At 66.6% G+C, this 12,653-nt stretch overlaps 1 protein-coding gene and 1 long non-coding RNA gene across 2 annotated transcripts; both read left to right on the top strand.

The window, feature by feature from the left end:
• Window positions 1–4,891: 4,891 nt before the first annotated feature.
• ARC (activity regulated cytoskeleton associated protein) lies at window positions 4,892–6,912 on the top strand. Its single transcript, XM_037048636.1, has one exon. The coding sequence runs from the start codon at window positions 5,090–5,092 to the stop codon at window positions 6,296–6,298; it is 1,209 nt and encodes a 402-aa protein (XP_036904531.1). The 5' UTR covers window positions 4,892–5,089; the 3' UTR covers window positions 6,299–6,912.
• Window positions 6,913–7,216: 304 nt separating this feature from the next.
• On the top strand, window positions 7,217–8,306 carry LOC118988943 (uncharacterized). The gene is made up of 2 exons (XR_005066887.1): window positions 7,217–7,342; window positions 7,571–8,306. It is a non-coding gene; the product is annotated as an uncharacterized LOC118988943 (long non-coding RNA).
• The last annotated feature ends 4,347 nt before the right edge of the window (window positions 8,307–12,653 follow it).

Genomic DNA, 12,653 nt, shown 5'->3' with positions numbered 1-12,653 from the left:
GGGTGGGGGGCTCTGCTGTGTTGGGCTGGGAAGGAACAGGCCGCCTGTTCTGGGGACAGGACGCAGTGTGTGCCCTGCCAAACTGCAGAAGGGGGGGATCGGAAAGACAATGCTCCCTGGCTCCACGATGCCTCCCCAAGCCCTAGGCTGTGCCCAGCCCCCTGTCCCCTCGTGTCTCAGGCCCCTCCACCCGCAGTCAGCACGCGCCCTGCACCGAGGGGCCTAGGAGACTCCTGCCCCATCCTGCCCCAAGGTGCCCTGCTGCAGAGGGGACACCAGTCTGATGTGGCCCAGGGCCCCTGCCAGCTGCCACTCCCTGACGTCTGTGACCATGGGGGTAGGGGGTTGGGGAGGAAGTCTCCATGAGAAATGAAAGGACAGCAGGCCACCCGTAGCCTGTCTCCCTTTGCTGGCGTCTTGTGCCTCCATCTTCCCCACCTCAGTTCATCTTTTCTCCTTGTCTTCACCCTCACCCCAGTCTCAGCTCTGAGCCGAGGCGTTCTCGCCCCCTACGACACCCTGGCGGGGCGGGGGGGGGGGCGTGCTGGCTGGGGCAGGGCCAGCAGGTGCCCTCCCAGCTGCCTGGCCCGGACGGCAGGCCTCCTGCCAGCTGCTCGCCCACGCCGCCGCCCCAGCACTGCCTTGAGGCAGACAGAGCAGGGGAGCAGCAGCGGAGAGCCCCCAGGCGGGGGCCCGCCGTGTCCACCTGGCAGGTCCCAGGAGTGACATTGTGTCAGGAGGCTTGGGCTGGGACTGGGTGGGGCAAGAGAAGGGGCCCTCGGCCTCTGGGCCCCCAGCCCTGTCANCCTGCCAGCTGCTCGCCCACGCCGCCGCCCCAGCACTGCCTTGAGGCAGACAGAGCAGGGGAGCAGCAGCGGAGAGCCCCCAGGCGGGGGCCCGCCGTGTCCACCTGGCAGGTCCCAGGAGTGACATTGTGTCAGGAGGCTCGGGCCGGGACTGGGTGGGGCAAGAGAAGGGGCCCTCGGCCTCTGGGCCCCCAGCCCTGTCACCCTGTTTCCAAGGGGAAGCTGAGGCTGGGGTTGGCCCAAGTCTCTGACCAGAAACGAATGGAGAAGGGCCAGGCCTCCCTCTGGTCGTGGCCCCACCGAAGGCCCACTCTGGGCAAGGCCTGTGCATGCTGAGCCCTCGGCTGTGAGCCCACAGACTCCCTGCCCCGTGTGCGGCAGTGGCGGGAAGGGTGGCCCGAGGTGGGGGCCCAGCCCGGAGCAGGGAGGCTGGTGTCACGGGCCCTGCTGCTCGGGAACCCCTGGGCCGCAGTGGAGAGAGGCCGTCTGCCAGGCAGGGCATGGCCAGGAGCCAGGCCTGCTGTGGGCTCCCTGTTGGGGGCACAGGGCCAGCCTGGTCCGTGGTGGCAGTAAGATGAGGCCATGTCACTCAGACGGCCCCATGGGGTGGCAGGCTGAGCAGCGGTTCCTTGAAGGGTGGGCACCCGGACCACAAGCCAAGGCCAGGCAAGAAGAGGCAGGGGAGAGTGGCAGGTAGACACCCGCCCCCCGCCCCCCACCGCCCCGCTTTTCCTTCGCAAGGATGGGGCTGGGGGGCAGCTGCTGGCCTCAGTTGGAGTGTGTGCATGTGCATGGGTGTGTGCACATATGCCTGTGCACACACAATGGTCTGCACATGTGTACATGTACATGTGTGGGCACATGTGTGCATATATGTGCACATATCACAAATGTGAATGCTTCTCTGCACTGGCATGTGTGTGCCTGTGCACACAGGTGCAAGGGCATGCACATGTGTGCATGTGTCAGGTGTGGGGGTGGGGGCGTGAGGTGGCCTAGAGCTCGCCCTCACCCCCAGCAGCACCCCTCAACCCAGGTGCTGATGGCCACACAGCGCCAGGGGGGCCAGGAGCTGGCACTGAGGGGTCCCCTGTGGGCAGGTGGGGGGCTGTGGGGAGGCTGGAAGGGGGTCTGAGAGGCACAAGGTTCCGTGTCAGAGGGGTGGGGCTCCCTGAGGCTTTGGATTTGAGGGAGACCCATTTTGAGATTAGCACCTGGAGCCCAGGGGCGGAAGTCAGAGCCCTAGAGGGGCCTGAATGGGGGCTGCCCGTATTTGGGCTGGGGCAGACACCCTCCATGGTGGCCAGGCCTGCCCTACCCCCTCCTTCTGGGGCAGGTAAGGCCTCCGAAGGTGCCAGGCCCAGAAACAGCACACCCACTGAGTTCTGAGAGTGGGGGGTCCCCAGGCACTCCCCCTCCTTTGCCCCTCCCCACCCTGAGCATCCTGCCCGGGTGAGGCTGGGAGTGGGGTTCTGCACTCTGTGGGGGACCATGGCGTGGAGGGTAGGGCAGAGGCACACCCCTACCCTGGGCGGGGGGGGGGGGGCAGCGGCCCTTTTTCCGGAGGTGGAAGACGGGAGCTGGAGCTCCAGTGCGGAGGTTTGCTGAGGGCTTCTGGGGCGATAATTGGGCAGCAATTATGTGTTCCTGAGCAAGCAGAGCCGCAGCCTGTTGCGACCTGTCACCACGGCCCCGAGAGCTGAGCCTCTCCGCAGTCCTGTGCGGCTGGCCCCAGCATCTCCCCTACCCCCGGACTCCGGCCAGGGTGGTCGTGGGAGGGCAACGCCCAGGGCTTGGGTCAAGCCCAGCCCAACCTTGACACCCGGTCTGGGCCCCTCCCCTGCCACATAAAGGCGGAGCATCAGCCCTGCCTTTTGGTCTCTTGCTTTTGCTCCCCCCTCCCCCAGCCCCTCTGAACCCCACAGCTTCTCCCTGCCTGGTCAAGCCCTCCCCGGCCGGCCCCGGGGCCCTGGCTGGGCTCCCCTTCCCCCGGAAGCCCTGACAGACCACAGCCGCCTTGGGTGGGGAGGGGCAGAGGCTGGAGACCACTGTGGGCCCAAGGACAGCAGAGCCAGGCCCTGGCCTGGTGCCCAGCTGGTCAGGGGTCCTGGGCCTGAGTGCCCCCCTCAGGAGCCTCAGGGGCTTTGTAAACTGTGGGGGGATGAGGGACGGCTCCTGGTCACTCAGGTGCCGGCTCTGGCACTTCTACGGCACGTGAGAGTGCGTGTGCACACAGGCAGTGAGTGAGGTCCCTGGCCAGCTGGCTCAGGGGCACCCCCTGACCCCGACAAGGGCCCTCAGACTCGGGCCAAGCTCACCTCAGACACGGGGACCAGCTCCCTGCAGGCGACTGGAACGCAGGCCTGCAGCCTCCGCGGCTTGGGAACGCCCGGCGGAGACTCCGGGGTTCCTGCTCTGGAAGCTTCCCCCTGCCGCCTCCCCCTCCCTGCACCGTGCACCCCCACCCTGCTGCCCACCCACTCGCCTTTAATTAGAAATGCCAGGAGAGCGATTTTTGGAGAGTTTGTGCCAGAAAGACTTTCCCGTCCACAGCAGGGGCGGAAGCTCAGAGAAAAGGAGGAGACAGATTGGCTCTGGGCGGGGAGGGGGGCTAAGGGAGCGGGGGAGGGGCCAGGGAGCGTGGGGACCCCAGAGTGTGGGCACCCGCGCTGTGTCACGGAGCGAGTGAGCCAGAGCAAGTGGGGTGTGTGAGGGGCATGGGGCGAGCATGTGTGTGGGGGAGTCATGTGTCGGGGGATGAGTGTGCCTGTGGGGGGTGAGAGTGTGGGGAGCTGTGACTGGGACATGAGTGTGCAGTGTGTGTGTGTGTGTGTGTGTGAGGAGGGAGAGGGGAAGGGGCAGCTGGGCTCAGGCGTCTTGACTGGCACTGGCCATGTCTGGGCACCTCTGGCCGTGGGCAGTGGGGTTTGTCACCTGTGCCTGGGGAACATCAGAGGACCTGGGACCCAGGCCCTTCCTCCCAGGGTAACCCGGGAAGGACGTCCTTCCCGCCACTGTTGCCAGGGAGGCGGAGGGGAATCTCAGCTTCCGGAGCCCTGCTCCTTATATGGTGGTGTCTTCTCGTCTCAGCCTCTCTGCCGACTGCAGAGGCTCCCGCGCCGCCCGCCTCCCCTCCCTCCCCCTCTGCCCACCTCCAGACGTCTGCAGCCTCTGACCTGGTGCCCCCGGTGGCCCGGGGGGCTCAGGGCCCAGCCCCCTGAAGCACCCCTCCACCTCCTCTCCACCCCACCCCACCCCAGGGAGAAGCTTCCAGGTTCCCCTGGGGCACTAAGTGGAGGAGTCTTGGGCCTCACTGGAGCCCTGAGCATGGGGCAGTCCTGGCAGCCATGGCAGAGGCCGGCACATCCACACTGCGGCCTGGGGCTGGCCCAGGGCAGGGCCGGGCAGAGGCTTGGGGCCACACTTGGGACTCACACCTGACGCTCGGGAGCGAGCCTGTGCCTCTCACCAGAAGGCTCTCTGAAACCTGCAGCTCAAGGGACAGAGGGTCTGTGTGCCCTGGTGGCTCTCAGGGTTAACCTGTGGCTGGGTGTTTGCTGCTGGACTGGGCAAGCTCCCAGTCGGGGTCGGGAGCCCTGCGGATCCAGGAGAGCACAGCGCCCCTCTTCCCCCCCACCCCCAGTAAAAAATGATGAGAGGAGGAGGCCCACCCTGAGGCCTTGGGGGAGGGGCTTCCTGCTTACCCTTGGGTGGGGGGCGGCCTCTCCAGGCACACCGCTGCACCTCCCCGCCCAGCGCCAGTCGGGGGTGGTCTCTGGTCCCCAGAGCGTCCCGCAGACTTTGCAGGCTGAGTGACCCTGGGGAGGGGGCGGTGGAGCCAGCGGATTAGTCACCCGGGGCCAGCGTGTGTGCAGGGGGTGGGTCCTACCTCCGTGCCAAGCTCGAGTGGGCGCGGAGGCGGGCTCGCAGGGTGGGCGCGCGGGCCAATGGGAGCCGGGACTCAGCGCCGGGGCCGCCCACGGCCGCGCTGGCAGCATAAAGAGCCGGCGCGCGGCGGCAGGCTGCAGAGCTCGGCGCCGCTGCTCCCGCTCCGCCTTCCTGCGCTGCCGCCTTCCTGCGCTGCCGCCTTCCTGCGCTGCCGCCTTCCAGAGCTGCTGCTGCCGCCGCGGCACCAGACCCAGAGCGACTCAGGCTCCGCTGCCCCGCCAGACTCGTTGCTGCCGGCGCGCCTGCACCTGCGCACGGCCGGACCGCGAAGCCCCACCGGCCCAAGAGGACTTTGCAGCCCGCCGCCTCCCTCTTGTCCCAGCACCTGCGCGCAAATGGAGCTGGACCACAGGACCAGCGGCGGCCTTCACGCCTACCCCGGGCCTCGAGGCGGGCAGGTGGCCAAGCCCAACGTGATCCTGCAGATCGGGAAGTGCCGGACTGAGATGCTGGAGCACGTGCGGAGGACTCACCGGCACCTGCTGGCGGAGGTGTCCAAGCAGGTGGAGCGCGAGCTGAAGGGGCTGCACAGGTCGGTGGGCAAGCTGGAGAGCAACCTGGACGGCTACGTGCCCACCAGCGACTCCCAGCGCTGGAAGAAGTCCATCAAGGCCTGCCTGTGCCGCTGCCAGGAGACCATCGCCCACCTGGAGCGCTGGGTCAAGCGTGAGATGCACGTGTGGAGGGAGATCTTTTACCGGCTAGAGAGGTGGGCCGATCGCCTGGAGGCCATGGGCAGCAAGTACCAGGTGGGCAGCGACCCGGCCCGCCACACCGTCTCCGTGGGTGTCGGGGGTCCGGAGGCCTGCGGCCAGGAGGCCGACGGCTACGACTACACGGTCAGCCCCTATGCTATCACCCCACCGCCGGCTGCCGGTGAGCTGCCCGAGCAGGAGCTGGAGGACGCCCAGCAGTACCCACCCTGGGGGACTGGCGAGGACGGGCAACCCAGCCCGGGTGTGGACACTCAGATCTTCGAGGACCCGCACGAGTTCCTCAGCCACCTGGAGGAGTACCTGCGACAGGTGGGCGGCTCTGAGGAGTACTGGCTGTCGCAGATCCAGAACCATATGAACGGGCCAGCCAAGAAGTGGTGGGAGTTCAAGCAGGGCTCCGTGCGGAACTGGGTGGAGTTCAAGAAGGAGTTCCTGCAGTACAGCGAGGGCACGCTGTCCCGGGAGGCCCTGCAGCGCGAGCTGGACCTGCCGCAGAAGCAGGGCGAGCCGCTGGACCAGTTCCTGTGGCGCAAGCGGGACCTGTACCAGACGCTCTACGTGGACGCCGACGAGGAGGAGATCATCCAGTACGTGGTGGGCACCCTGCAGCCCAAGCTCAAGCGCTTCCTGCGGCACCCGCTGCCCAAGACCCTGGAGCAGCTCATCCAGAGGGGCCTGGAGGTGCAGGGTGGCCTGGAGCAGGCGGCTGAGCCGGCCAGCCCCCACCCCCCTGCTGAGGACGAGGCGGAAGCCGAGGCTGAGAATGAGGCGCTCACGCCGGCCCTCACCAACGAGTCTGTGGCCAGTGACCGGACCCAGCCCGAGTAGAGGGCCTTCCGGCCCCTGCCTGCCCGCCACACCCCACCTGTGGCCTTTACCAACCAGGACTTTGAGTTGGGCTGACCCCCGCCCGGGGGAGCCCTCGTCCCCACCTCGGTGGGCGCTCCCGCTAGCCTCCCAGCCTGATTCGCACAGCACATGCCACCCAGTTCTGGACAGCGTCCCCCCGCGCAGTGAAGGAGCCCTCATCCCCTGCAGGACCAGGCCTTGTCCCCCTCCCCCCGTCTGTCCTTCCAGGGCCTGGGCCTGCCTGGGCCACCAACCCCTACCCCTACCCAGCACACACACTCTCAGGCCCTGACGGCGGTCGCCGTCTCCTCATCCTGCTCCGCACCTGGGCCCTCTGGGCACTCAGAAACCACGAGCCCCAGTGGCTCCGGCCAGCAGGCACCATGCTCGGGGGACACCCTGAGCAGAAGCGAAAGCGCACCCGGTGCCCAGTGCCGTGGGACCTCAGCTCCCGGCTGGCCCCCCTCCTGGCAGTCGCCACGCAGGCCAGCCAGCCCACCTCGGACGGCACAGTGTGGCTCCGTGTCCTAGAGGACTCCCGAAGCTCAGGTGTAGCCTCAGCAGAAGCCTCAGCAGCAGCAGCGGCGGCAGCAGCAGCAGCAGCAGCAGCAGACCTGGCCTCCCCGTCTCCTGGTCCCTCAGGTGAGCCCCTGCATCAGGGCACTACCACTAGGGGTCGCCATAGAGCTGACAGGGCCTAGGGCCCAGTCCCTGTTCCAGGCCAGCCCACAGAGCCTCAGAGGCACCCCAGCAAGTTAGCCTCAGGGGCTGGGGTGGGGGTGGAGAGGTGGGAAGGAGCGGAGACCACAGGGCCAGGGGGAGGGGCTAGGTGGGGGGTGGGCTGGGGGAGGCTGCTGAGCCAGCTCTCACAGCTCCGGTGTTTCTCTCCCCCAGCAGTGTCCATGACTCACCCCAGCTCACATGGTGATTCAGCCATGGCAGGCAGGGAGTCCCCAGGGGCCTGAGTCCTCCAACCGGCTGAGGCAGCAGCCGGTGTCCCCCGAGCCAGGAGAGTGACAACAGGTAATGGATCCCCAACCCCCCCACCAAGACCCTGACCCTCAGCTGTCCTCCCCAGGGGCTTTTGGGTCCCTCCCCAGGCCCCCCCAGCCCCAAGCCTCTGGACAAGCTGGGTGGCAGGCCACCAGGGTCCCCAAGGCTCTGGCCCCAGGGAGCAGCCCTGTTCTGCCCTTCCTGTCTGCAGCCCCAGCCACCTACACTGTCCCTGACCACCCTGTGTCTTCCTTTCAGGTCCCAAGGCTCTCCCAGAGCCCTGCTGCTGTGCCTGGCACTGCCCACTGCTCTCTCCTCCCACCAGCTGCCTGCACAGGAGGAGATGACCGAGCCCCAAGAGGGGTGCTGCAGAGAGGAGGGGCCCGGGAGAGCTGGTGCTGCAGAGGCCCAGCCTGAAGGCCAGGGCCCGTTGCTCTGCCCGCCCCTCGGGCCACCAGGCCACTGGCCCCCAGGGCCTCTGTGGCTGGAGTCGTGGTCCGACACCCCGGGCCCTGCCTTGCTCCGGCCCAGCAGCCCTGCGCACTGTTCGGCCTCCTCCCCCGCCAGGGCTTCCCAAGAGCCCTGGCCCCGAGGCCGAGAGGCCAGCCCCAGGACACCCCAAAGTCTGACTCCTGGGGCTCCTGCTGGCTCTCTGCCAGCCACCGATGCCCAGGCCCTGACCGCCCCTCTCGGCACCATACCCTGGTGCTGCAGAGCAGGGCCTGTTTGGGGGTCCCTGTTCTTCCTGCCCACTGGAGATTCCCAGATCCTGGGACATCTGCAGGTGACTGTCGGCTCCTTCACTCTGTACCCCTGCCAGCCCTCCAAATTTTATTTTTACATATGAGCCATAACCCATCCTCTCAGGCTGCTGGGGGCCCTGGGTCCCCTGCCCCCATAGACCAAGCCTGGAGGGCCCAGCCAGGCTTGGGCCCCCCTCCTTGAAGACAGACCCTTTTGTAAGATTTTGTTAATAAAACGCCAAGAACTGGTGGATGGTGTGTACTCGTCTGTGCTCACGGGTGTGCTGGGTGGAGCCGCAGGAGGATGCAGCTGGGGTCAGGGAGGCCCTGGGCTTGCACTGAGGGGCCCTTGGGAGCCTTGGGGAGCACAGCCCATTGCCTCCCAGGGCAACTGGGTGGGGTCCTGGCTGCTCTGGCCGCAGGGGCCTCAGGGGCTCTCCTAGAGAAGCAGGTCAGGGCAGCGCCGCCCTCTCCCACATCCCAGGCAGACGGCAGGCCAATGGGGCTGGATGGAGGCTGAGGCTGCTCCCTCCCCTTGTCAGGGGCCTGCCTGGTAGGGGCCCTGGGAACTCTTCTCCTGGGCCCAGCACCCACAGAAGCCTGTGGCCCAGGGGGACTTCTCAGGCCCTGGAGCCCTGGGCACAAGCAAGGCAAGTCCCTAAGGGAGGGGACCCTGGTGGGTCCTGGTGGCAGGATTATGCATTTGGTCTCTCTAAGCCTCAGCTTCCTCATCCTCAAAATGGGGGACCCGCACTGACACAGTCCATGTGTGGGCTCACGAACTCAGGAGTGAAGGCTCTGGTGCCCTGGTGTCACCTGCCTCCGAGGGGCACACCGGGTCCCCAGGGGGAGGGAGGAATAGCCTGGAGAGGGTGCATTCCCGCCTGTGTTTCCTGAGAAGCAGGGTGGGTGGGAGACAGGTGTCGGGGAGAGGTCTGTGATGAGGATCTGGCAGACTGTCGTGAGCCTGGCCCGGCCACCATTCGGCGGTACCCTCCTCTCCCAGGCCAGGGCTGCTCCCTGGGACAGCCTTTAAGCTGGTGGATGGAGCCAGCCCCAGCCAGACCAGCTGGGGGGCTGCCCCCATCCACACAGGACCTCGAGACAGCCAGGTGGGGGGCGTGAAGCGGTGCCCAGGGACAGTGCCCTAGCTGAGCCCGGCCTGGCCCAGCTCATGTCCCGCCCCTCAGGAGTGCTGCTCTGCGGGGGGCACGCTGGGCCAGCTGGGAGGGAGGCGAGGTGGCTGCGGGGCACCTCCGGGGCTGGGCAGGGCTGCCCTTCCGAGAGCCTGGACACAGGGCCAGAGGCCAGAGTCTGCTGGGACCTGAGAGGGGAGCCCCTGCTCCAGGGACTTCTGTGACCCTCCTACGAAGGGAGAGGGCTGCCGCCTCCCTACTCTTCCCTTTTCTCTGTTTTACATGATGACAGCTCTGAGGAAGAGGGGACAGGAAATTGAGGGCACGGGAGGCGGACACCATGGGGGTGCTCTGGCGGGATTTTTCTTCCGGGATTGTGCTCTGTGCTCTGTCACACCAGGCTGCCCGTAGCAGGTGCCCTCTCCTCCGCCCACCCCAGAAGTGCCTCCCTGGCGCGGGGCGGGCTGGCGCGGGGCGGGCTGTTCCCCCACTGCCTGTGCTTCCGAAGGCAGCCCCAGGCTTCCTGCCTCTGTTCTTTCTCTCCCTGTCTGTGTGTCTGTGGGTGTTTGTCTGTCTCTCTCCTCCTCTGCCTGCTCCCTCAGCAGAATGGGCAAGGAGCTGGGGGTCAGAGTGGGGGGGTCCTGCAGGCGCTGGGGATGAGGGGGCCAAGGGGCAGGGAGGGCGCTTTGTGGAAGACAAGGGGGAACAAAAGGGAGCAACCTGTGGGGCGGGAGCCCTCGGGCGGGAGTCCGGAGGGCCTGCGGGTGGGCCCCTGCCCTTCGCCAACAGCCGCCCCTCCAACAAGGCTGAATCCGCAGTCCCGCTCCCTCCCCTCGTCCTGCCTCCCTGGCCGCTCTCCCGTGCTGACACACCCAGTGTCCGTCCTTGCCTCTGGGGGCCAGGATGCAGGGCCACAGCTGCAGGGGTCCTCTGGCCCCAGCCACCACCGCTGTCTGAGAGGGGCCTCAGAGTGGAATGGGGAAACTGAGGCCTGAGAGGGCAAGGTGTCACCGGGTGAGGTGGATGGTCTCCTTCATGTCTCTGTCAGCCTCAGGCTGAGACTGTGGGCAGGGGTCAGGCGGCAAGCGTCCTTTCCTCGGCTCGGACCAGGGGTCCTGCCGGTCATCTCTGTCCTGTCCTGTCTTATGTAGCCCTGAATGGGTGTTGCTTTGCCCCGCCAGCCCGCCCCCCTCTGTTAGCTTCTCCAAGCTCCACCCCAATGCCAGAAATTCAAGCCACCGAGAGACCATGCGAACTGAGGGCTGGACCTGGAACTTTGGACCTTGGCCCAGTCCTGCTCTCCTCTGCACCCGCATGTCCGCCTGGCACTGCCTCCAGTTCCAGCAGGGAGGGGGCCTAGGAGAGGCCCAACTGCCCCCTCCAGCCCCCCTCCCCAGGGCAGGCCCGCTACAGGTTCCTTGTTTTTTGGTAACTGCACAGGGCACCCCTAAACGCTGCTGTTTGTCCCTTCCCCAGCCTCACTGGGTGTCGCGGCGGCCCTGGCCAGGGAGCTGGCCTTCCTCCCTGCCTGCACCACTGGGCTAGGCCAGAGCACCTTTTCCGTCAGCTCACAATTCAGTGCTCAGTCGTCACAGCCCCGAACATCCCCCAGGGCCGCGGCCAACGCCTCGGCCTCCTTTCACACACATTTGTCTTCTCCTGTAATTTCAGATTCTGGGGTCTGGGTACTGTCCCCCACACTCCATCCTCTCCGATGCCCCACCCCAACCGGCTGCTATTCTATTGGCTTCTGATCTGCTTCCCCCTCCCCCTTTGGTGCCCACTTCTTGGAATAAAAACGTCTTTTAAAAAATCTGACAGCCCCTGGGCCTGCCCAGGTGTGTCCTGCCTCAGGCCGAGGCTGCAGGTCCAAGCCAGCCCGCCAGGGCCCTACCCCAGCCCCACCGCAGCGGTGGGCAGTGACTCCAGCCCCCCACCTCAGGCTCCCCCAGCCCTTTCTCCTATGCCACCCACCCTTCTGTCTCCACTTAAAAAAATTTAAGAATGTATTTTTTTTTAGAGAGAGGGGAAGGGAGGGAGGGAAACATAGATCACTCGCCCCTTGTGTGCCCCTCCCCTGGCCCCTGGCCAGGAACTGAACCCCAAACCGTGCATGTGCCCCGACCAGGAACTGAAGTGGCGACCCTTCAGTCTGCAGGACGATGCCCAGCCCACTGAGCCTCACGGGCCGGCTCTGTCCCCACTACGGTCTCCTTCCCCCTCAGCCTCATCCTGCCAGGCACTGTGCTCCCGGAGCCCCGCCTCGGTCTACCACCTTCCTCCCTCTGACCTGCCCTCCTTGCCAGAGCCCAGGAACTCAGACCTCAGACCTCAGGCACAGGCCCCACCTCGGTGACCTCGGTGACCTCAACACGGCCAGAAGGAGCTGGGGCTGCCACATGTCCCCCCAAGTCCCTTGCCATGTCCTTGACTGGGCCCCAAGCTGGGTGCTGACCCGAGGAGGAGCCGCAGAGGCCACTGGGGGCTCGGCTGGAAAGGGCGGATGGAGCTTTGGCCTGTCTCGAGTCGCAGCCTGGCACAGAGCACAGCTAGGGTGCCCGGGGGGGCGGGTCTTGCTCAGAGGATGCTCCCCAAAGTTTCAGTCTTCAGCTACCTGAAGAGGGAGTGACTCCCTCGCCCCGAGGGCAACCAAGGCTCTGGAGAGATGGTTGGACCAGGGACCTGTGAGGCCCCCCGATCTACCCTCAGCTGCCTCTGGGAGTCCCACTGGGAGCCACAAAGCTGCCCGGGACCCTTCCACCTCCATCCCTTTCCACGGAGAACGGCCCCTCAGCCGAACTTCCCATGTGGCCTCCACAGCCCACTCCCGTCCTCCCCTCCCTGACGTTTCCCACACGCCACCCGTGGGTGTCCTCCTTGGACCCTCCTCTCCCCTCCTGGTCCTGGCACCTGCCTGCTGCTCCCGAGGACACAGCCCCCCATGCCAGCCCTGCACCCCCTCCTCCCCCCAGGGCACCTCCTTGGGGGGCCCTGGACTCCCCGCTCCTGCTGCTGGTTCGTCTGGCATCTTCTGTGCCAGGAGTCTGCGTGTGAAGGGGCTATTTTTAGCCCCTGTTATCCCCAGAATTATCTCCTCTCTGTTTGGCCCTGGTGCTTGGTTCAGCCGGAAAATGTCGGCCTGTCTCTTCACACTCCAGGGGAAGCTGGGAGAGGGGAACCCCACGGAACCTCCTCTCTGCTCACATCGCCGGGGGGCTCTGCCTGTCCACTGAGCAGAGGCCAGGAGAGCCTGGTAGGAAGTCCTGGCACCTCCCAGCCAGAGGGGCCTGGGCGCAAGAGAGAAGCTGGGGGTTCAGGCTGGGCCGCTCGCATGCCTGCACAGCCCTGGAGTCGGGGCCTGGCTGGGGGGCCACCAGGGACAGCCGTGCGGTGAACCCACCCCCATCCGTGCGGGCTCAGACTAGCCTGGGACCAGAGGCACTGCTTTTCCCTGGTCCCTGG

This window comes from Sturnira hondurensis, unplaced genomic scaffold, assembly GCF_014824575.4.
Source record: "Sturnira hondurensis isolate 20B ecotype Veracruz unplaced genomic scaffold, ASM1482457v3 Scaffold0006413, whole genome shotgun sequence".
Taxonomy (NCBI): Eukaryota; Metazoa; Chordata; class Mammalia; order Chiroptera; family Phyllostomidae; genus Sturnira; species Sturnira hondurensis.
This window is presented reverse-complemented; position numbering and strand designations above follow the sequence as displayed.

What these genes read in the sequence shown, in the direction of transcription:
- ARC (XM_037048636.1), top strand. Translation starts at nt 5,090, where the DNA reads ATGGAGCTGGACCACAGGACCAGCGGCGGCCTTCACGCCTACCCCGGG.